Raw genomic sequence first — 22,048 nt, 5'->3', positions numbered from 1 at the left:
CTAAGGGTTTAAATCCTGGGAAATTCCTTTCCACTCAAATGAGCAGTGGTGACTTTTTTTGATGCATTAGCACCTTTTTTGATGCGACCAAGCCCGTTTTTTTTTTCCACGCTGAATTTTCGTATAAGTTTCACAAAACAATTCGCTAATGGCGAAATGCAGAAATTTGTTGTGAATCCATGCTGGGAAAAACTTTGCCCATCACTGTTTCTTTAGCAGAGAGTCCCGCTACTTTATATAGATAGAGTACAAGTATACAATTTAGTGAAAATGTTTATAGAAGCAATAAGACTGAACATTACTTATAATAATGTCAAATCAGCTTTTCAATGTGTAATTAATACCCAGAGACTTCACATCTAATGCTCAAATGCACAGATGTTAAGTATCTGCTGGGACATTGGGAGAATATAAATAAATGCATAGCAATAGCAATAATCAAGACAAGGATGACCGTAACCAATCATTGGAAAATATTGGTCAAATATTTTCCTAATCCAAGTCTTAAATGAGGACACCATTCCATAATATGTATTATTCTTAGAGGATTTATGCTTCCGTCAAAAAACCGCTTTGCATGGAAAACATAACCAAGGTATCTGAGTTTATTCTCACTGCACTTTCCCACCATCCTAATATTAAGTATTTTCTGTTCCTGGTTTGCTTCCTAATATATCTAATGACTTTATTCATAAACCTTCTGATCCTTTTCCTGTCCCTTACAGATGCTAAGCTACACACCCCCATGTATTTCTTTCTTGGGAACTTGGCCTTTCTAGACATGTCATACTCATCAGTCACTGTACCAAGGATGCTCTCTGACTTCATCTCCAAGAGCACAACAATATCCTATCCTGCCTGTATCACTCAAATGTTTTTCTTCATTTATTTTGCCAGTGCAGAGCTTTTCTTGCTGGCAGCCATGTCCTATGACAGATATGTTGCTGTCTGTCACCCTCTGCATTATATTCAAATCATGTCCTGGAAGGTTTGTGCTCAGATGATATCTGTTGTTTGGATTTTTGGGCTTCTTTATTCATTGATGCACACTCTCTTTTCACTGAGACTGACATTCTGTAATTCAAATATCATTCATAATTTCTTTTGTGACCTGCCCAATCTATTACACCTATCTTGCACTGACACCTTCATTAATTTTATGGTGGCATTTGTTGCTGGTGGAGGACTTGGAATGGTGGCCTTTACTATGACTGTCCTTCCGTATGTCCAAATCATCAGCACTGTCTTCAAAATCAAGAGCATTGATGGAAAACGTAAAGCTTTCTCCACCTGTACATCACACATCACAGTGGTCTCAACTTTCTATGGCTCTATCATTTTCATTTACTTTGTTCCCACGACAAGTTACTTATTCGTGCTAAACAGCCTGTTGTCAGTAATTTACTCTGTAATCAACCCTTTTCTAAATCCCTTAATCTACAGTCTGAAGAACAAAGATCTAATTTATGCATTTAAGAGAGTTTCACTTTCCACATTGAGATGCAGATTGTAAGAGTTAAAAGGAGAATTAAGCTGGCCATACACGCACCGATACTATCGTACGAAACCTCGTTTCGTACGATATTCGGTGCGTGTATGGCATGTCGGCGAGTCGACCGATATTGCAGGAAGCTGCTGATATCGGACGACTCGCCGATCGGCCAGGTTAGAAAATTTTGATCGGGCGCCATAGAAGGCGTCTGACCAAAATCTGCCGTAAGGGCTGAATCAGCAGAAGGAGGTAGAAATCCTATTGTTTCTACCTCCTTATCTGCTGTTTCAGCCCTGACTGTGTGTGGCGGATCTGACGATGTTTCGTGCGACCGATGGTCGCACAAAACATCGTCAGATCGACACCTGTATGGCCAGCTTTAAAGCCATAGAAGAACTCCAGTTATCTCCACAGACCACCTACCCAGGTTGGTGAGTGCCAACTCACACTACTTGGGGGCCTTTTCGTTGCAATGAGCAGTTAAAGCTTCAGCCTAGCATGGTCCATGTTAGCTGGATCGCAGGGAAGAGCACCCAATGCAGTGCAAGATAGCATTCACCAACACAACAGTGCTACTAGCATCTGCCTGCTTAGTTCCCGGTGTTGTGGTTAGGGGGCAGAGTTGGAGGTCTGCAGAGAACTGGGCTTCTTCTCAGGCTTTCCATTTTTTGAACATAGGGAACATTTATAGAATCTTTGTCATGTAAATAATAGAAAGGTAAATTTGTTGAAAATTTTGAATTTTTCACCTAATTAACAAGCATAGGTCATTTTTACTAAGGTGTAATGATGGTTACTGCTCAGTATGAGTTAGCAATAATTTCAGGCTTATCACATTATTTTGGCAATATGTGCCCTTTTATTAATTATCTCTCTAATAGCTATTTCAATTATTTGCTTTTCAAATTTTCTATAATGGGGTACAGGAAAATGACATTTGGACTAGTCCCTGCATAAACCTAAGGGTGCTGCAGAATTTAGTGTAAATACTGCAGGATTTTGGGTAAGGTTTCCCTTGGGGCTTGGTATCAATAGACTGTAAAGTGTTATAACAACTAAAGCCCCAACTCTAATTAGATAATCAATAGACTGTAAGGCATGGTTAGTTTTCCCTTAGGGAGGGCTGTCCAAATTGAGGCCTGTTAAAGCAGTCTTCTGTTACTTCATTGACTTTATTGGATGGCATAATAATTTTCATATAATTTAGGCAACAAATCTTTATCAATCGATCGATTTGTGAGTTTGAGAAAAAAAATTACCACTATACTTGAGCATTTTATTTTACACAATCATGTTTTTTTCCCATTGATTTAGGTTACTGGAGACTGCAGATGAAAACTGGATACCAACTTGCTTGAAAGCTTAAGTTACACCCCTTTGTTTGAAACACAATTATGATTTTAAGCATACAAAATCTATTTTGGTGCACTTTGCACACTGCGTGCTGTATTTGAAGATATCTTTCCCCTTGCATTGGGCACTGCCGGTGCTACTCAGCACTCAGTCCAAGAGGGGCAAGCAGAGGAAGGTACATAGGCATCCCCCCACCTGTTTCCTAACTTGTGTGTCATTCAGATGGGCAAGTTTGGAAGTATCAGGAGGCTTAGGCCACACTGGGGCCCAATCTGTACAGCCTGCCTACAGCAGTGCTTCTCAAGTGAGCATTAAGAAGCATAAGGGCTGATTCACTAAAGTGCATTAAAACGTGCGTTATTTATAGCATGCGTTAAAATTTTTATCGCGTCTAATGTTTCGCGTCTTAACGCACGATTCACTAAAAGCATACTTGCGTTAATTTACACACGCTGCTGCTTGCGTTATTTTAGTCGCGAAGACTATTTTCGTGCGGTATTTGACGGAACGAGCGCTAATCAACGCACCGTGTACAAATATTTGCCACTTGCGAAAAAAACCCACGCCATGTTAGCCATACACGTCATTACTTTTGGAAAATGACTGTACTGAAAATGACCATTTCCCTGCAAACTGGCGGCTGCATCACTCTAGGGCCAACACAGACTTGAATAAATCCCACTGCAAAGTCCATATTGTGTTGCCAAAAGCTCATGAACTGTACTTTTCTATAATTACCGCCTGCCCCAAATAGGTGTTAATTTTCACATAGACTAATGCGATATTTAGCGCGTCTAAGTTTTTGTGAATCATGCGTTAGTATTATTTCAGCGAGCAAATTAACGCATGCGGTAAAATTAACGCATGTGGTAACACGTAAATTAACGCTTGCGATATGCGACGTAACGCATGCGATAATACTATAGCGAACCGTGCGTTAATTTTCACGTCTATCTTAACGCAAAAAGGCGTGCACTAAAACTTATCGACCTTTAGTGAATCAGCCCTATATGCTTTTGCCCCAGCAGAAAATATATGATGCTTAATATGTCCAATTGTGATAAATTTAGCCTGTTATTAAACGGCACTGCCTTTCAACTGACAATGTTTGTCTGGTGACAAAATGATACATACATGTACAATGCTAATGCTCCTCATTCTAGAAATAACTGCAGCAATACCTCAAAGATCTTTTTTTTGATATTCAATAACTTCAATAATATATGCTATTTGATCAATAAAGGTTATGATGTTGAAAAAAAAAAACAGCCCTGCCTTTCACTATACACCCACATAAAAGAGCCATAGTGCCACTACCAAATTGTAACGGTACCTGGTGGCCTCTTCGTCATATATGCTGATGCCCACGCCCTCCTGTTCTGGCGTGCAAAAGTGCCCGCGTGTCCTTTTTAACTTGGTGCAATGCGAAATTCAAATATTTAAAGGCGTCTGCACATAATTTTGTCACCCAACTTTGTTTCTGCTTCCTGGTTCCTGGGTGTGTTATTTCTGATTGATTCTTCGTGTTTTGACCCTTGCTTGACTTCATTGATTGCCACCTGTACTGATCTTTTGCCTGTTTTCTGACTATGTCTTCTGGATCTCAATTTTGTACCTTGTTGCTAGCACGGTTTTGACCTTGGCCTGTTCCACCTTCGTCTCCAATCCATAAGTCTGCTTAAACACTAGGTTCCCTAGCCTGCCCAGAACAATTGCCCTGGTTCTCTAACCCGAGTAGCGGAGGGCTTCTCCCGAAGTGAAAGGTGGCTGTTATTGCACATTTGTCACCTTTTGTTACACAATATTTGTGTCACGCATGGCATCCCAAACCCAGAACAAAAGCCATGATCCTGGTCAGAGCTCACTCTTCTTCATATAAGTCTAGTTCTCTATGACAACCAAACAGCTGATAGCCTTTACTAGTCACCTGTTTAAAAACAAGCATCTTATTAGTCTGTTGGTGCTCTTGAAACAACCTGTGGGAATCCTGCAGCTACCGCCAGGTCCATGATGGTATTAGCTTCAGGGTTCCCCAGTATCAATAGGCACAGTTATGCATCAGAAGAGGCAGGATGGATGTCAACCATGTGGAAGTGCAGGAGCCTGTGTTGAAGCAAGTACCTTAATTTCATAAATATGCACTCCCTATTGCATCCATTTTAGAGTGCAGGCAATGCATTTATAAATAACCCCCTTATTTTGTTTCTGGACAGCCCTATGATCCATTCCACATTTTTGTGGACAGGCACAGAATGAGTTAGAAGCTTCTGGTTTCATATCTCCTCGCTTGTTTTTACAAGTTGGTTTCTAAAAAGATGTGTCAAACACAATGGTGGTTGGTTATGTGCCCGATTTATTTTGCCCTCTAACATCTGGAACTGGAACATTTGGCAGTGAGTTTGAATCAGGAATTAGGAATAGGTGTAAGGGGGGGGCATATTCACAACCTTGCTCATCATTTAGAGGTGCAGGCTAGGGAGCACCAACGGACACTGGGTGCTAGGGAGCCATGTACTTATCTGAGTAAAAAAAACCTTTATGTCCAGGAGTATCTCACTCCAGGTTATTAATACATACAAGATATAGATCACAGCAAATAGGCAAATGGACAAATGTGCTCAGTGGGTGTGTCCTAACAGGTGCTAGTTTGTGCCTTTTAGCTCTTATATGAACTATGTTTAATTTACTGTTACTTGCTGGCTTTAGTTAGTGTGTTTTAAATGCAGATGGTTTGATGGAATAGTATGTAATGTGAAAACAACAGTGTTTAGTAGTGAAGCGTCTACACCTTTCGTCAAACCGCCCACTTCCGGTAAAGTGACAGGTGCCCCGCCCCTTTTCTGGTCTAATGCGTCAGATGTCCCGCCCCTTCCGGTTTAAGTCCCACCCACTACACCCATCGATCGACGCTTGAGCCCCGCCCAGTACACCCACAGGAATGTCACCACGTGACCCTGAACAACCAATGGGATGTCTTATTCAAGGGGCGGCACCACGTGACCCTGAGCAACCAATGGGGATGGATTCATGGTTATTGAGGACATGCCCGGGCATGTATAGTGTTATGCCCGGACACGTCTGTGACTAAAAAAAAGGATTCTGCGCATTGTGGTTATAGTGGTTGTTGCATTACAATCATGCCACGACGGAGGAATAAAAAACACATATTACAAAGGCAATATTTTAACCCCAGAGCACCTGGCTCTTATGGCGGTATTGAAAACCTGTACAGAGAAGTAAAAAAACACAGGTTAAAAAGAAAAGATGTAAAAGAGTGGTTAAATCAGCAAGATGTCTATGCACTGCATAAGCCTGTTAGAAAGAACTTTAAAAGAAACAAAGTTGTGGTTTCAGATATCGACTCACAGTGGCAAGCAGATCTGGTATCCATGATAGATTTGTCTAAAGAAAATGATGGTATAAAATATATTTTGACAGTTATAGATGTCCTATCAAAATATGCCTGGTGTTGCGGCCTGCGCAATAAGACAGGGACAGCGGTGGCCACGGCCTTTCAGAGAATATTTGAAGAGGATCACCGAACACCGATTAAAATACAAACAGATCGTGGTAAAGAATTCTTGAATAAAGAAGTAAAGCAGCTTTTTGATAAATACAAAATAAGACATTTTGTTTCATCAGACACTGTGAAATGCTCTTTAGTGGAACGGTTTAACCGTACATTAAAGACTAAAATGTGGCGATATCTCACAAAACGTAACACTTTTAGATATATTGATATTTTGCCCAACTTGGTATATAGTTACAATCACACATATCACTCATCAATTCGGTGTAGACCAGCTGATGTTACAAAACAAAATTCATTAAAAATCTGGAAGAATCTTTACTATGAATATTTTTCTTCTAAAAAGATTAAACCCAAATTCAAAATCGGTGATGATGTCAGAATTTCTAAATATAAAGGAACTTTTAGTAAAGGGTATGAGCAGAGTTACACAGATGAAATATTCACCATTTACGATATAAACACCAGGGGGCTCAGACCGCTTTATAAACTGAAGGATCTGGCTGATGACCCCATAGATGGCTCTTTCTACGCAGAAGAAATACAAAAAGTTCCTCCAGATCAGAATCGCATATACAGAATAGAGAAAATTATTAAGAGAAAAAATATTGACGGCATTAATCTATTCTTTGTTAAATGGATGGGTTACCCCCCAAAATTTAATTGTTGGATTGAAGAGAATCAATTGACTGATTTATAGACCATGGATGAGGGATCATTCTATATGACCTTGCCCAGCAATGCATCCTCCAAGATATATCCTGACAACACCATATCTAATTACACAACTAAATTAGCAAAAAGTGTTGACCTTCGAGGGCCATGGGAAGTAGCCCTTACAGAAATACAATACCCCCACACATGGAACACCTTTGACCCCCATGAAGGTAATTTTGTCGTTGGGAAACAGGATGATCTTTTGAAAGAGTATCATATTAAATCGGGGTATTATAACACTATTAATGAGGTTGTGAAAGCAATAAATGCGAGACTTGATAGTTTAAAAATTCCACATGAGCATATTAAACTGCGTTATGATGATTTAGAAAGAAGCGTATCAGTATCTGAATCACCAATATACACTTTTGCACCCGGAGAAAAGCTTGCCCATATTTTAGGTATGGATGGTTATATAGCTCCATACGGTACCTCTCTACCAAAAGTCAAAAAGATTTATGCAGATATAAAAGCAGGATTTTACACAATGTTTGTGTACTCAGACATAATACAACATCAACTAGTGGGCGATAGTTATGTACAACTTCTCCGGACTGTAGAAATCAGTGGTAAAAACAATGAGATAATCACACAGCGATACACACGACCAGATTACATACCTGTATGCAAACAGCACTTTGATTCAGTGGCAATTTCAATTTATTCAGACCAGTGTAAACCAGTTAAATTCAAGTACGGTAAATGCCTGGTGCGATTACATTTTAGACCCCGCAAGGAACTGTCATACTAAAAATGCTGTCCAAAAGAACGTATGGGGATCCGGCTGTATATACCCATTATTACATTACACAAAGTGGCCATGGGCTGGATGGGTTCCGTGGCAGTGAATATATGTATGGAGCAGGAATCGGGGGTCTCTTCCGCGGTTTTTTTAGGACTATCTCCCCGATTTTTCGAAGAGGCCTAGAAATTATAAAACCACATGTAAAGAATGCTGCGAGAAACATAGTCAAAGACGCAGTTGCCAATGTCTCAACAGCTGTTATGGATAGAATGACCCGACCAGCGCAAGAACAAGAAGGATCAGGCATTGCATACATAAGTAAAAAGCCAAGGAAATATAAGAGGCGTTATAATTCAGCTTTCTTAACAATGGCAACCAATAAAAGCACACAACGTAAAAGACGCCGTGTGCAGAAAACAGCTAGACGTTCACCCGGTGACATCTTTTAAGAGAGCAACATGGCTTTTGTACACGACAGTTCTGATGAATGTGCTAAATCTGAACTGGACATCTTTCAAATACCTCCTACACAGACAAGTATTGAAAAATCCCTATATGTAGAGTCTCAGCCCATAGCGGCACTTGCAGACAATGCGCCGCTGGAATTTTTTATATCAGGGAGTGGTGAATATTATTATGACCTAAATAACACACTCTTGTACATACTTTGTAAAATTGTTAAACAAGATAACACAGTTATAGGGGATGGGGCTCGTGTGGGCTTTATCAATTACCCTATAGCCAGTCTCTTTAACCAAGTGGATATAACTTTGGGTGATCGACTCATTTCACAATCTGATAATCTATATACTTACAGAGCTTACATTGAAACCCTCCTGAACTATAGCCCACAAACTCTATCTTCACAATTCACGGCCGGCTTATTTTATAAAGACACAGCCGGCCATCATCATGATAGGACGCCTAATGGGGAAAATACAGGATTCAACAAAAGGGCCCGGTTTACAGCCGGCTCAAAAACTGTAGAAATTATAGGGCCCATTTATGGTGATGTTTTTAATTCACCGCGCCTGATTCTGAATGGACTTGATCTCAAAATTAAACTATCCAGAAATAAAGACGCTTTTTGTCTGATGACTGCTGATGCTGAACACTATAAAGTGCAAATATTACAAGCGGCCCTCTATGTTAAAAGAGTGCAGGTCTCTCCAGCAGTCAGAATAGGCCACAGCCAAGCGCTGTTGACAACAAACGCAAAGTATGCCATTGATCGAGTTTCTCTGAAAGTATACAGTATACCTGCAGGCACAAGGATCACAAACCACGAAAATCTCTTTCTGGGGCAAATTCCTAAAATTGTAATATTAGGATTTGTGGATAATGAGGCTTTCAGTGGAAGCTACCAGAGGAATCCATTATGTTTCCATCATTATAATATAAGTCACGCGGCTTTATATGTTGACGGACAACAGGTACCTGGTGGGAGAGGATTTCAGCCTACCTTCCAAAATGACGCAGCAATTCGTGAATACATGGCCCTTGTACACCTTTCTGGCAAGCAAAAATCAGATAATGGGATTTCAGTGGATCGTGAAGAGTTTATGAATGGTTTTACTTTATTTGGATTTGATTTATCACCAGATCAAGAACCCGGAGCACATTTCTCTCTAGTAAAGACGGGCAATCTAAGAGCTGAAATAAGATTTGCAGAACCTACACCAAACACCATTAATATGATTGTATATTCTGTAAATGCAAACATTATTGAGATCAATAATAGAAGAGAAATATTGTATGACTACAATTAAAAATGAATAACTTGGAAATTACCCACATTATGAAATCAGATGCAATTGCCCAGAGAATGTTTATGGGTGTGTTTCCATGTGATTTATTACCGCGACATAAGGTCCAACAGAAGCCTGCTGCATATATTGTAAATACAGACAGTTCAGAAAAACGAGGCCGTCACTGGATCTTGATCATTTTATGTGATAATAAGAACTCTATATTTTTTGATAGCTATGGGTTATCACCAGAAAATGTTGTATTTCCTAAGGATTTTATACAATTTTTAAAAAGAAATTCTACAAGAATAACATACCAAAATAGACAGCTACAGGATACTGTTAGCTCATACTGCGGTCATTACTGTATATTCATGTTACACCATATAGCCCGTGGTGTGTCTTATAAAAATGTATTAAAATTCTTTAATAGTGATTTTAAAAGAAATGATAGAATAGTAAAACATTTTGTAAATAAACGTATGCTGTATTTAACATTTAGACTTAGACAGTGTTGTCATAACAATCAAACATGTATACCGTATTGTGAAAACACAGCTATGATCTGTAACTGATACTATTAAACTATACAATAAACTTATTTAATAATGGACAACATTTGTGTGTATTTTCTAAAGCAAAAGTGATACATGCTAGTTTGAGATGCAAAGGGGGGGGGGGGGGGGGGGGGGGGTTGTCAGTGAACATATTAGGGAAGTGTGACCGTTTCAAATATATAATCACTAATGACAGATGTATGCCCTTTGGCCATCAGTAACTGACCAGAAACAAAAGACAAAAGCACATATGCTATATCAATTATATTGGCAATAAGTACCACATGTGTCTGGGAGATATGACCTCGGGAACTGGCCAGAAACAAAAGACAAAGCACATATGCTATATCAATTATCTAAGCACTCAGGACACTCTGTGTCTGGGGACTCTTGACCACAGGAACATGATCAGGGACAAAAGCATATACAAATTAGCAACATATGTTTAAATGGTATCTAGTCTAATTAATTATAAGTTGAGGGGGAGTGTTAAATATGGTAATATCTAAAACTTATAATTTAAGCAGACCCAATAGCAGTGCAGATAGTTTTGGGGCGTAATTTAGGCCTAGCCAATCGCAAAAACAAGGCATCTATGGGCGGTAATACAGGATGGCCATAAATACAGCGTACCATGAGACCTGGACAATACAAAAGTTTTATTCACAGAAACATTTTTCTGACGATAAAAAAACAAGGTATGTATTATTTTATATCTTTCATATTTTTATACTTGTAGATTTATATATATATATATTTTTTTTTAGTTATACCTTATTAATTGCTATATATATTTTTGTAATTGTTATATACAGAACATTTTAATCGCATTTATTTCTTAAAATTAATTATTATTTAGTTATTTGATGGCTTTTGTTCTATATTTTGTGCAACTAAAGCTTATTAAAATGTTATACTTTTATGTTCTGTTTATGCACATCATTTTAGTATACTCTGTAAACAGCCTGTTGTTCACACATAGAGGGCTGATGGTTTCCTAAAATTTAGACTGTTTTTTCAGACGCTTATTTTAGTATATATTATAAGGATAACGTCCCAGCGTAGATTTATAAGTCTGTTAAATTGATGTAAATAATGTTAGTATAGCTTCAATATTACATTACATTATTTGTATTGTGTTGTATTTCTAGATGTCTCAACACAGCGCTAATAGCATGTTTAACAACTTTGGGGACATTACAGATTCTCAGTTAGGTATGTTTTTACTTTATCTTTCTATGTAGCTATCTATCTATCATCTATCTATGTGTCTATCTATCTATCTATCTATCTATCTATCATCTATCTATCTATCTATCTATCTACCTGTCTTTACTGTATGTTTGATACAGTAATCATTGTTTAATTAGTAAACTTGCTATCTTTTTTTTTTATTTATTATTTCATTTTTGTTATAGCGGCTGTTATGGATGTTGTATTACCACCATTGCCCTATTCACAAACAGAAGATATTTTAGGACTAACAGCTAGAGGTAAGCGTACTGTATTGTTTGTACATTAATCACAGTTATTAGTATAGGGCTCAAATATAACGTATGATATCATAACCACGGCGCTTAGAAAACTATATTTTTATTTTAGACCTAAACATTCTTGACTGTGCAACTCTAAAAGAGCCCGACATTGAGATCATTGCGCATAATGTTGAGAGCCGTGCAACACACAAAAAACCATCACAGACTGAAAAAAGGGGGAAAACATTTCGTGAGTGTACATTAATAAGACATGTTGTTGCTTTGTTTTTGTTTTGTTTTGTTTTTTCACCAAGGTACCTAATTAGTTTATGATTTTGTCTCTTCAGGTAAAAAAATCAAGGCAAATAACGCATCAGAAAAGGAGAATATTCCCCCTGTAGAGCGTGTTTTGATGCCTTCAGCCCCACGTAAAGTAACCCAAGCTGAAATACACAATAGAACAACTAAAACATGTAAGTACAGAACTATAGCAAACTAATCTTCTTTTAAATAGTATTTACATTTTTTTTAATTCTATTTTTTCTTGTCTCTTTACAGCTAAGAGAAGTAAAACAGGCCAGATATCTGATACAAAAGAAAGAAGAGCAACCAAAAACATCACAAATCCTGTTGTTCCTGGACTCCACAAAACAGAAGTCGTTAAATCAAAGCCATTACTAAAAAATGATTTTAATGGATCAATAAGGACCTTGCCATTGTCTCCAGTTTCTAATCTTGATGAATCTACATCACAAGCTGTCAAGGGTGGTGAGTCAGCATGTATAATACCAAGTAATGTTATCAGGTATGTTCCAAAGCAGTCTGTTATACAGAGCACACCTTTAGCTGGTAGGGGTGTAAGTAATGTGAAGAGGCAACTCACATATGAAAATACCCCACCTGCTAAACAAAAACGCGTCGCAGAAACACAAACAGAAAACAGTTTAGATGTTGCGTTACCAGCAGAAGGCCTGTATACTCACATTTTACATTTTACAGGTCTTAGAACTTGGAGTAAAAAAGTACAGAGTGCATTGAGTCATATGGGGAGTCTAAACCACAGATGGCTTAACATGGTTAATTTTTTAGGGCACCTTAACAGACAGGCCATGGCATTAGGTAGTACGGCGCCTGAAGAGTCTAAGGGTGCAGAGATAATAGCTGTTTCTGAAAAGTACACAAAATTAAGTAAGGTTCTTAAGGCTTTTGAAAAAGAAATAGGTGAAACAGCATGACTAAAAATGGTTGGTGGTGGTAGGTTAGAAAAATTTCCCAAACTGTCTGTGAACAGAACTAAAACTATCAATCGGGCTGTTAAAATGTTAATAAGTGCCAGGGCTTCTTTGAAGGCTAGGGCACATAGACGTCTTTGTTGTAACAATGCAAATCTGCATGCTACAACATCGACTTCTTTACCCATTCAATCAGGGGTCCTCAAAACACATGACACACCACACAAATCTGATAGGTTACAAATACAGGCCACGCAACAGAATAGTGGGCGCAGTAATGTACAGGACAGTGACCAAAGACTGTGTTTGGAAGCTGTTAATGCTGATCATGATCAAAATACTGGTGTATATTTAGATGCTATTTACCATCAACAGAGAGACCTAGCCAACTTTAACGGTGTTATGTATATTGACCATTTTAGATTTATAAACTTAGACAGAATACACTCATTTGTGGATGCTGTTAATGCTGTGCATTCCAGTATTCAAAATTTACTGAACAGAACCTTACCAGACATAGCACCAGGAGATTTTGTACAGTTGCGTCTTGAGGGTGGGAATGCTTTTGACCCTGTATATTCCACAAAACAGTCTAGTGAAGCTTTTAATGCTGACACTTTTTTGAATTGCATTGCGAATGCTTTACAGAGTAATGCAGAATGTCTTGCTGGCAATTCTCTAAAACTTGTGGTAGTTGTGATCAGGAATAGGCGCGGTGGTGTGAAAAAACGGTTGCGTGCAATCCCTTACAGCAAAATTATCAGTGGTAAAAAGCAATGGTTGTATGATTTTAACAATTATACTACAAATCTGTGTCTGGCAGCCAGTCTATACGCCTTGATGGATAATGATGATGTCGGTGATGCCGTTTTACTAGAACGTGCCAAACAGTTACACAGGGTTCTAGACATACCAGAGGATCAGCTAGTGTCTTTTAATGACATTGCGGAGTTTGAAAATTACTTAAACGTTAACATTAAAATTCTGTATTTCAGTCAGGGGCGCTGGCAGTTTTATCATACAGGGGCGGCATCCAGAGAAAAGATTTTATTTGTTTTACACCATGAAAACCATTATTATGGTATTAAAAATGTGAAAAGTTTTATTGGTGAGTCATACTTTTGTGAGAGATGCAATTCTGTGTATCACCACAAGAATAATCATGGCTGTCAGCAGTTTTGTAAAGCATGTCATAGAATGGATTGTAGGGATGAAATAGGTATTCATCCTAGGTGTTTTAACTGTCGTGTGTTTTGTCGTTCAAAAGACTGTTTGGAATTGCATAGACAGCTGGCTCTTGATGACGAGAGCATTTGTAGACTTAAAACGTTTTGTGACTCCTGCTACCGATATGTGTGTAATGGGGATGAGCATAAATGTGGTGGGCTGCGCTGCAGTGTGTGTGGTGTGCGTGTTGGGAAATTTGACACACACATTTGTTACATGCAAAAGTGCAAAGCACAAAAAAGGTGTGAAAAATACATTATCTATGATTTTGAATGCATGCAGGAGACAGGCACACACATTCCAAATTACATCTATGCCGCAAACTTGCACGGTTCCCCCGCTTGGGAGTTTGAAGGTAACGACTGTGTGCAAAAATTTGTCCAGTTTTTTACTAGTGGCGTATTTGACCATTACACATTCATTGCACACAATGCAGGGAGGTACGATTCGTATTTTATTGTTCAAGAACTGATCAGGGAAAAACTCCAAATACAAATAATAAATCAAGGGGGTAAACTGTTGTGCGTAACACTACCTGATTTGAAAATGCGGTTCATAGACTCTTTAAACTTCCTGCCCATGAAGCTCAGTAAATTACCAGAAGCTATGGGCTTTTCAGGGTCCAAAGGTTATTTTCCACATTTTTTTAACACAGAGCAAAATCAAAACTATATTGGGCCCATGCCAAGCATCAAATTTTATGGTACAGATTACATGATGCCTGGTGAGAAAAATGAATTCATGACATGGTACACAGAACACAAAGATGACACATTTAATTTTCAGAAAGAACTAAAAGCATATTGCAAACAGGATGTGGAGGTTTTAAGAAAGGCCTGTGAGTGTTACAGAGACAGGATCATGGCAATGACAAAAAAGAAACGTACATATTACTGTAAGCGTAAAAAGAGGCGTGTTGTAGTCCGTAGATCTATTGATCCTTTTCAACTTGTTACACTGGCGTCTGTCTGCATGGCTATGTACAGATTTAAATTCATACCATTAAACACTATAGCCATTGTACCAGGAGACAATTACCACAAGACACAAAAACGTTTTTCTACACCGGCTATCCAGTGGCTTTTGTATGTAGCACATACAGAAAATATTCCTATACAGCATGCATTAAGGGGTGGTGAAAGGAGGGTTGGAAGGTACTTTTTGGACGGCTATGCTTTTGTTGATGGTAAGCACGTTGCTTTTGAATTTCAGGGCTGTTTTTATCATGGTTGTCCTGTTTGCTACAATGAGGCTGACTCCAATGATGTAACAAATTCAACATACGGACAATTATACTACACATTTTTGGTTAAAAAAAGATATCTGCAAGAATGTGGCTTTATAATTCGTTTGATGTGGGAGCATGAATGGCATGAAATGCTTGAAAAGGATGAACGGCTTAAAGAATTTATCCATAAAATGCAGTTTCCAATACCCCTGGATCCCCGTGATGCGCTTTATGGCGGTAGAACAAACGCTATCAAACTGTATCACAAAGTAGAGGATGGTGAAAACATAAATTATTATGATTTCACTAGCCTTTACCCCTTTGTTAATAAAACCAAGACCTATCCAGTTGGGCACCCAAAAATAATTTACGAAAATTTTGGTTACATCAAAAAATACTTTGGTCTTGCTAAGGTCAAAGTATACCCACCAAGGGATTTGTTTTTTCCAGTCTTACCTATGAAACTGAACAAAAAACTCATGTTCCCTCTCTGTTACACATGTGCTTTGAATTGTCAGGCAGAACTATGCACACACTCTGATGAGCAGCGCTCTCTGACTGGTACGTGGACGACTATGGAACTAGAGGTAGCTATAGAAAAGGGTTACAGAATAGCACAAATCTATGAGATCTGGCATTTTGACAATTCCAGCAATGACTTGTTTACACAATACATTAATCTACACCTCAGGGACAAACAAGAAGCATCAGGTTATCCAAACTGGTGTACTGATGCGGCCAAGAAAAAACAATACATTGCCGCATTTTATGAAAAAGAGGGCATACAGTTACGTGCTGATAAGATAGCCGTAAACCCTACAAAACGTCAAATTTCCAAATTATTTCTCAATTCATTGTGGGGCAAGTTTGGCCAGAGGTCTAACCTACCACACACCAGCATTGTCACAGACCCCGATGAACTTTTTAAGTTAGCATTTCTGCCTTACTATGAACTTTCTGAGGTTAATTTTATAAATGATGAGACAGCTGCTGTAAATTGGAAATACAGTAAGGAACGGTACACAATCAATAAAAACACCAACATCTTTATAGCCTGTTTTACTACAGCATATGCCAGACTAGAATTATACAAACTTCTAGACAGGCTACAAGAAAGGTGCCTCTATCATGACACAGACTCTGTTATTTTTGTGAGTAAAGAAGGTGACTGGAATCCACCACTGGGTGATTATCTGGGTGAACTGACCAGTGAGGTGCCAAATAACACACATATCACAGAATTTGTATCTGCAGGGCCCAAGACATATGGTTACAGGCTTAACACTGGTAAAACAACCTTGAAAGTGAAAGGCATAACGCTCAATGTTGCTAACACCCAGGTTATTAATTTTGACAGCCTGAAAGATCTGGTTCTGGATTACCCACACAATACAGATGTTAAGACGCAAAAGACAATAGGAACAGAACAATCTGGTATTGTCAGAAACAAGAAACGTTGGCAGATAGAGACCAGGACACTACGGAAAACACAAAAGTGTGTTTATACAAAGAGACAGCTGTCAAACGATTTTACAACATTACCTTTTGGCTACTAAATAGAGGCCATGGATACACGGCTTCAACATCCATTCTCCTGTATTTTAGCAGGACCATCAAATTCAGGGAAAAGTTATTTTGTAAAACAGCTATTAGTCAATGCTGAGACACTTTTGTCACACAAACCTGATAATATTGTTTGGTTTTATGCATGCTGGCAAAAATTGTATGATGAATTATCTTCTTCATTTCCCCATATTAGGTTTATTGAGGGTCTGCCTCAAACATTTATGGATGATGATTTGTTCCCTCCTGGTAAGGTAAATTTGACAATTGTTGATGACCTTATGGAAAGTGCTAGTGAGAATGTTGAAATAGAAAAAGCATTTACCAAGTATGTGCATCACAGAAATTTAAGTATTATGTATCTTGTGCAAAATGTGTTTTGTCAGGGTAAGAAAAGCCGGACAATAAACTTAAACACCAAATATATGGTGCTTTTTAAAAATCCGCGTGATAAGTTACAAATTATTACACTGTCACGACAAATGTACCCTGGAAAAACACGTTTCTTTTTAGAAGCTTTTGAGGATGCAACAAGTCAACCCTATGGGTATTTACTAGTTGATTTAAGATCCAACACCCCTGAGGAACTCCGGTTAAGAACGGGTCTATTCCCACCATCCCTACCAGCGGTGTACGTAGTTAAGAAAAATTGCTCTAAAAAGTAAGTTTTTTCATTGTTGTGTGCATTCTTAATACTATATGCATTGGTGGTAGGATGTCTAGCAGACTGCGTCGCAACTGGGCCCTTTTAAAAGCCCTTGTGACCGCTAGAGCATCTGATAGAAAATCTATTTTACGAAAAGCCAGTAATGATTTGATAGCCGCCATTAGTGAAATTGCTCTTAATGTGCTTAAAGGGCGAATACCTCTAAAAAAGCCCCAAAAGAGCATTCTAAAGAGGTGGCGAAAAGCTATAAAAAAACTAAGTGATAAAAAATTTCCTATCAGAGGTAAAAAACGGCTTGTGACACAGACAGGGGGTGTCATTGCTCCTCTTTTGAGTTTTGCGATTCCGTTAATAGCTAGCTTGTTTGGTAATAAGACTGCTAGCTAATCATAATGGAAAATGCTGATAAAATGTACCTGGTATCCAAGCTTGAACTTGACAGGCTAAAAAGACCCCTTCCCGCAGTACCTGACATCCGCCAGAGTGTTACACAGCGTTTAGATACTGAAATCAGTGAAATTTTACATAGGAATGACTTATCAGATGATGAAAAAATTAAAAGATACACAACTGTGTTGCAGAGATACTTGGTATTTGCTAAACAGGATGCAAAGGAATTGTCAACTTTAACATTGCTAATGCCTAATAGTACACAACAAACACCAAGTGCCATCAGTAACGAAGATAATGCTGTCCCAGAAATACTAAGACATGTAAATGTCCGTTTCAAGAAAAATGCAGAACTATTGTTAAACAAACTGCGACAGGCTGGAGAAATCACATCTTGGAATGAAAGAGGGGAATTTATTTACAAAGGTAAAACCCTCCCTGGCTCCAACATGTTGGACTTGGTACGCACTACCACACAGAGTCACGGAATGATCAAAAGCAAAATGCCGCATGGCTGGGATTCTTTTATGCACGCCATGGCTGAATTAAACATCCCCTCTACAGTTGTTGGCAATTCAACTACGAGATCACTTCTGGACAATGTAAAAATACAGTTACATGGGGCTTCTTCACCGCTGAACACTATGTCTCTTGGACCTTATAAAAAACAAGCTTTAACAACCGCATCACCAGGATTAACACAGGGTAGTTTACTTCCAAAGAAAAGAGGTTTCCCTTTGTTACAGACAACCTGGTTGACGCTGTAAATATTTTGTAACACTGTAAATACATGTTGTGTTTTAATGTGAATATTGATTGTATATTACATTTTTGTTTCTATTCATACTGTTTACCATTCTACTGTATGACTTGTTATTTAATAAAGAGAATTTAATGGATAAAAACGGTTGTGCTATTGTTATTTTAATAAAAGTTTAATAGAGGGCATAGCGACATGTTACAGAGAGTTTGTGCTTTTACAATATACAGCAAAAACTATAACCACACTGCGCAGAATCCTTTTTTTTTTTTTTTTTAGTCACAGACGTGTCCGGGCATAACACTATACATGCCCGGGCATGTCCTCAATAACCATGAATCCATCCCCATTGGTTGCTCAGGGTCACGTGGTGCCGCCCCTTGAATAAGACATCCCCATTGGTTGCTCAGGGTCATGTGGTGCCGCCCTTAAATAAGCCATCCCATTGGTTGTTCAGGGTCACGTGGTGACATTCCTGTGGGTGTACTGGGCGGGGCTCAAGCGTCGATCGATGGGTGTAGTGGGTGGGACTTAAACCGGAAGGGGCGGGACATCTGACGCATTAGACCAGAAAAGGGGCGGGGCACCTGTCACTTTACCGGAAGTGGGCGGTTTGACGAAAGGTGTAGACGCTTCACTACTGTGTTTCCTATAATACACCTTGTCACTTTTCTTAAAGGAACAGTAACACCAAAAAATAAAAGAGCTTTAAAGTAATAAAAATATAATGCACTGTTGCCCTGCACTGGTAAAACTGGTGTGTTTGCTACAGTAACACTACTATAATTTCTATAATAAGCTGCTGTGTAGCCACGGGGGCAGCCATTCAAGCTGGAAAAAAGGAGAAAAGGCACAGGTTACATAGCAGATAACAGACAAGTTCTGTAGAATACAATAGTGTTTTATCTGTTATCTGCTATGTGCCTGTGCCTTTTCTCCTTTGAATGGCTGCCCCCATGGCTACATAGCAGCTTATTTATATAAATTATAGTAGACTTTCTGAAGTAAACACACAACTTTTACCAGTGCAGGGCAGCAGCACATTATATTTTAGTTACTTTTATACACTTTCATTTTTTGGTGTTACTGTTCCTTTAACCAGCACCTACATATCATCCATCTCTGTTGCCAATTACTCATTGTCCATTGTTGGCCATATCTGCTCTCCATCCTCTCCCTCAATAATAACTGTTTTAGGGCTCATTTACTATTTAAAGGAGCAGTGCTAGACACAAATATCAACTCTCCTCGCAAGTGTATACAATTTATAGTAACATGATGTTGAAAAAAGACATGTCCATCAAGTTTAACCTGTCTATCAAGTAGAAATCTGTCTACTACTAGTTAATTCTTATTCATGGGGTGCTAGTGTGAACAGTAGCAATGCACAGAGGAAACCCTGTACTTCACCCCAGGGCAATGGCACGTGTAATAGCTAGGCCTCCCTGGTCCAGTTGGTCCTTTTTCAGTTCAAGTCCCCCCTTGGAGGTCCAGCCTTTGCTCAGGAACCACTTTAGATCATAGCACCAACCATTTAGCCGTGGTAACAATAATACTTTTTCACCCTAACTCACATCACAAATGTAATCTCACTATACTGCTATTTTAAGTTCAGCACCAATTTCTTTTTAATTAAGTTACTCCAATCATTTATGAGAATTCCTCTTAAAATCAAATCAGCTTCTCTAATTAATATCCGGAGACTTTAGGCTTCTGCCATAGATCCTCTCACTCAGATCCCAGATGTACATTATCTATTGGGACAATGCTTGGCTATAAAAGCAGGGATCAACTTGCAAAGAACATTATGTCAGTGACTGATGTATGGTGATTTAAATAGCTCCCACTCCGTTTCTTTTTCAATATATATAAATACCGCACTGTACATGTTATTATTTTAAGATGCAGGTTCACAAAAAATTGGAAAGAAATGGAAAACATAACTAAGGTATCTGAGTTTACTCTCACTGCACTGTCACACCAACCCCATGTTAAGTATTTTCTATTTCTGGTTTTCTTACTAATCTATTTAATAACATCATTGATAAACCTTCTGATCCTTTTCCTGTCCCTTACTGATGCTCAGCTACACACCCCCATGTATTTCTTTCTTGGGAACTTGGCCTTTCTAGACATGTCATACTCATCAGTCACCGTACCAAGGATGCTCTCTGACTTCATCTCCAAGAGCACAACAATATCCTATCCTGCCTGTATCACTCAAATGTTTTTCTTCATTTATTTTGCCAGCGCAGAGCTTTTCTTGCTGGCAGCCATGTCCTATGACAGATATGTTGCTGTCTGTCACCCTCTGCATTATACTCAAATCATGTCCTGGAAGGTTTGTGCTCAGATGATATCAGTCGTTTGGATTCTTGGGCTCCTTTATTCATTGGTGCACACTCTCTTTTCACTGAGACTGACATTCTGTAGGTCAAAAATCATTCATAATTTCTTTTGTGACCTGCCCCACTTGTTCCAGCTCTCTTGCACTGACACATTCATTAATTTTGTTGTTATATTTGTTGTTGGAGGAATTTTAGGACTTTTAGCCTTTGCAATTACTTTTCTTCCATATGTCCATATTATCAGCGCCGTCCTCAAAATCAAAAGCAATGATGGAAAACGTAAAGCTTTCTCCACCTGTACATCGCACATCACAGTGGTTTCTATTTTCTATGCATCCATCATTTTCATTTATTTTGTTCCGACCACAAGTTACCTATTTCTTTTAAACAGGATAGTGTCTGTAATCTACTCTGTAATTAACCCTTTGCTAAACCCCTTAATCTATAGTCTAAGGAACAAAGATCTTATGTCTGCATGTAGAAGAACTTTACCTGAAACGTTTGCTCTAAAGTGTAAACTGGATGATTCTGCCTAAAGAATATGAGAGCATTTATAGCCTTTATGGCTGACTGGTTCTAAACAAAAGGTACATGGTGTTTATATTTCTGGTCTTCTGCAATAAGAATGAAGCTGGTTTGGTCTATAGAACAGCAGTCCCCACTGTAATAATAGTATGAAAATGAATTAATGCGCTTGAGTTAGTAGTCTTTATATTCTTTATATGACATTGTCTATCTCTCCTGCTCTTGCCACTGTTGTAAATAGGATGGGAGTTAGGCTCTATTTTAGTAATGGGGGCCATTCAAAGTGTAACATGTCAATGTGATTAACCATAACATAGTATTCTCCATTCCTGAGTTGCTAGTCTTTGCAAGGAAGACCCAGATGCTGCCCAACTGGACCCACCAAAACAGAACTGACATACTCCAAATACAAACTGCAAAAGAACCCCCCACTACACAGATAGGACCAGGCCCAGACTGGCAATCTATAGGTTCTGGATGGATGGGAGATGG

General features: G+C 38.6%; 3 protein-coding genes across 3 annotated transcripts; all 3 read left to right on the top strand.

Annotated features, from left to right (window-relative positions):
• Positions 1-8,294: 8,294 nt before the first annotated feature.
• LOC116410512 (uncharacterized protein F54H12.2-like) lies at positions 8,295-9,605 on the top strand. Its single transcript, XM_031901354.1, has one exon. The coding sequence runs from the start codon at positions 8,295-8,297 to the stop codon at positions 9,603-9,605; it is 1,311 nt and encodes a 436-aa protein (XP_031757214.1).
• Positions 9,606-10,292: 687 nt separating this feature from the next.
• Positions 10,293-14,066, top strand: LOC100492666. Its single transcript, XM_002938314.5, has 6 exons — positions 10,293-10,839; positions 11,293-11,356; positions 11,560-11,634; positions 11,744-11,866; positions 11,964-12,089; positions 12,175-14,066. The coding sequence occupies exons 2-6, from the start codon at positions 11,293-11,295 to the stop codon at positions 12,849-12,851; spliced, it is 1,065 nt and encodes a 354-aa protein (XP_002938360.2). The 5' UTR covers positions 10,293-10,839; the 3' UTR covers positions 12,852-14,066.
• Positions 14,067-20,613: 6,547 nt separating this feature from the next.
• Positions 20,614-21,567, top strand: LOC105947090 (olfactory receptor 1019-like). Its single transcript, XM_012961976.2, has one exon. The coding sequence runs from the start codon at positions 20,614-20,616 to the stop codon at positions 21,565-21,567; it is 954 nt and encodes a 317-aa protein (XP_012817430.2).
• The last annotated feature ends 481 nt before the right edge of the window (positions 21,568-22,048 follow it).

This window comes from Xenopus tropicalis, chromosome 4 (assembly GCF_000004195.4).
Source record: "Xenopus tropicalis strain Nigerian chromosome 4, UCB_Xtro_10.0, whole genome shotgun sequence".
In the NCBI taxonomy this organism is placed as follows: Eukaryota; Metazoa; Chordata; class Amphibia; order Anura; family Pipidae; genus Xenopus; species Xenopus tropicalis.
The sequence above is the reverse complement of the archived record's forward strand: the minus strand, read 5'-3'. Positions and strand labels throughout refer to the sequence as shown.

Excerpts from the sequence above, each read along its gene's own strand:
- LOC116410512 (XM_031901354.1), top strand. The coding sequence starts at position 8,295 with ATGGCTTTTGTACACGACAGTTCTGATGAATGTGCTAAATCTGAACTG.
- LOC100492666 (XM_002938314.5), top strand. The coding sequence starts at position 11,293 with ATGTCTCAACACAGCGCTAATAGCATGTTTAACAACTTTGGGGACATT. Across the intron at positions 11,867-11,963 it reads AAAAAGGGGGAAAACATTTC|GTAAAAAAATCAAGGCAAAT; the intron begins GTGAGTGTACAT and ends TTGTCTCTTCAG. Across the intron at positions 12,090-12,174 it reads CAATAGAACAACTAAAACAT|CTAAGAGAAGTAAAACAGGC; the intron begins GTAAGTACAGAA and ends GTCTCTTTACAG.
- LOC105947090 (XM_012961976.2), top strand. The coding sequence starts at position 20,614 with ATGGAAAACATAACTAAGGTATCTGAGTTTACTCTCACTGCACTGTCA.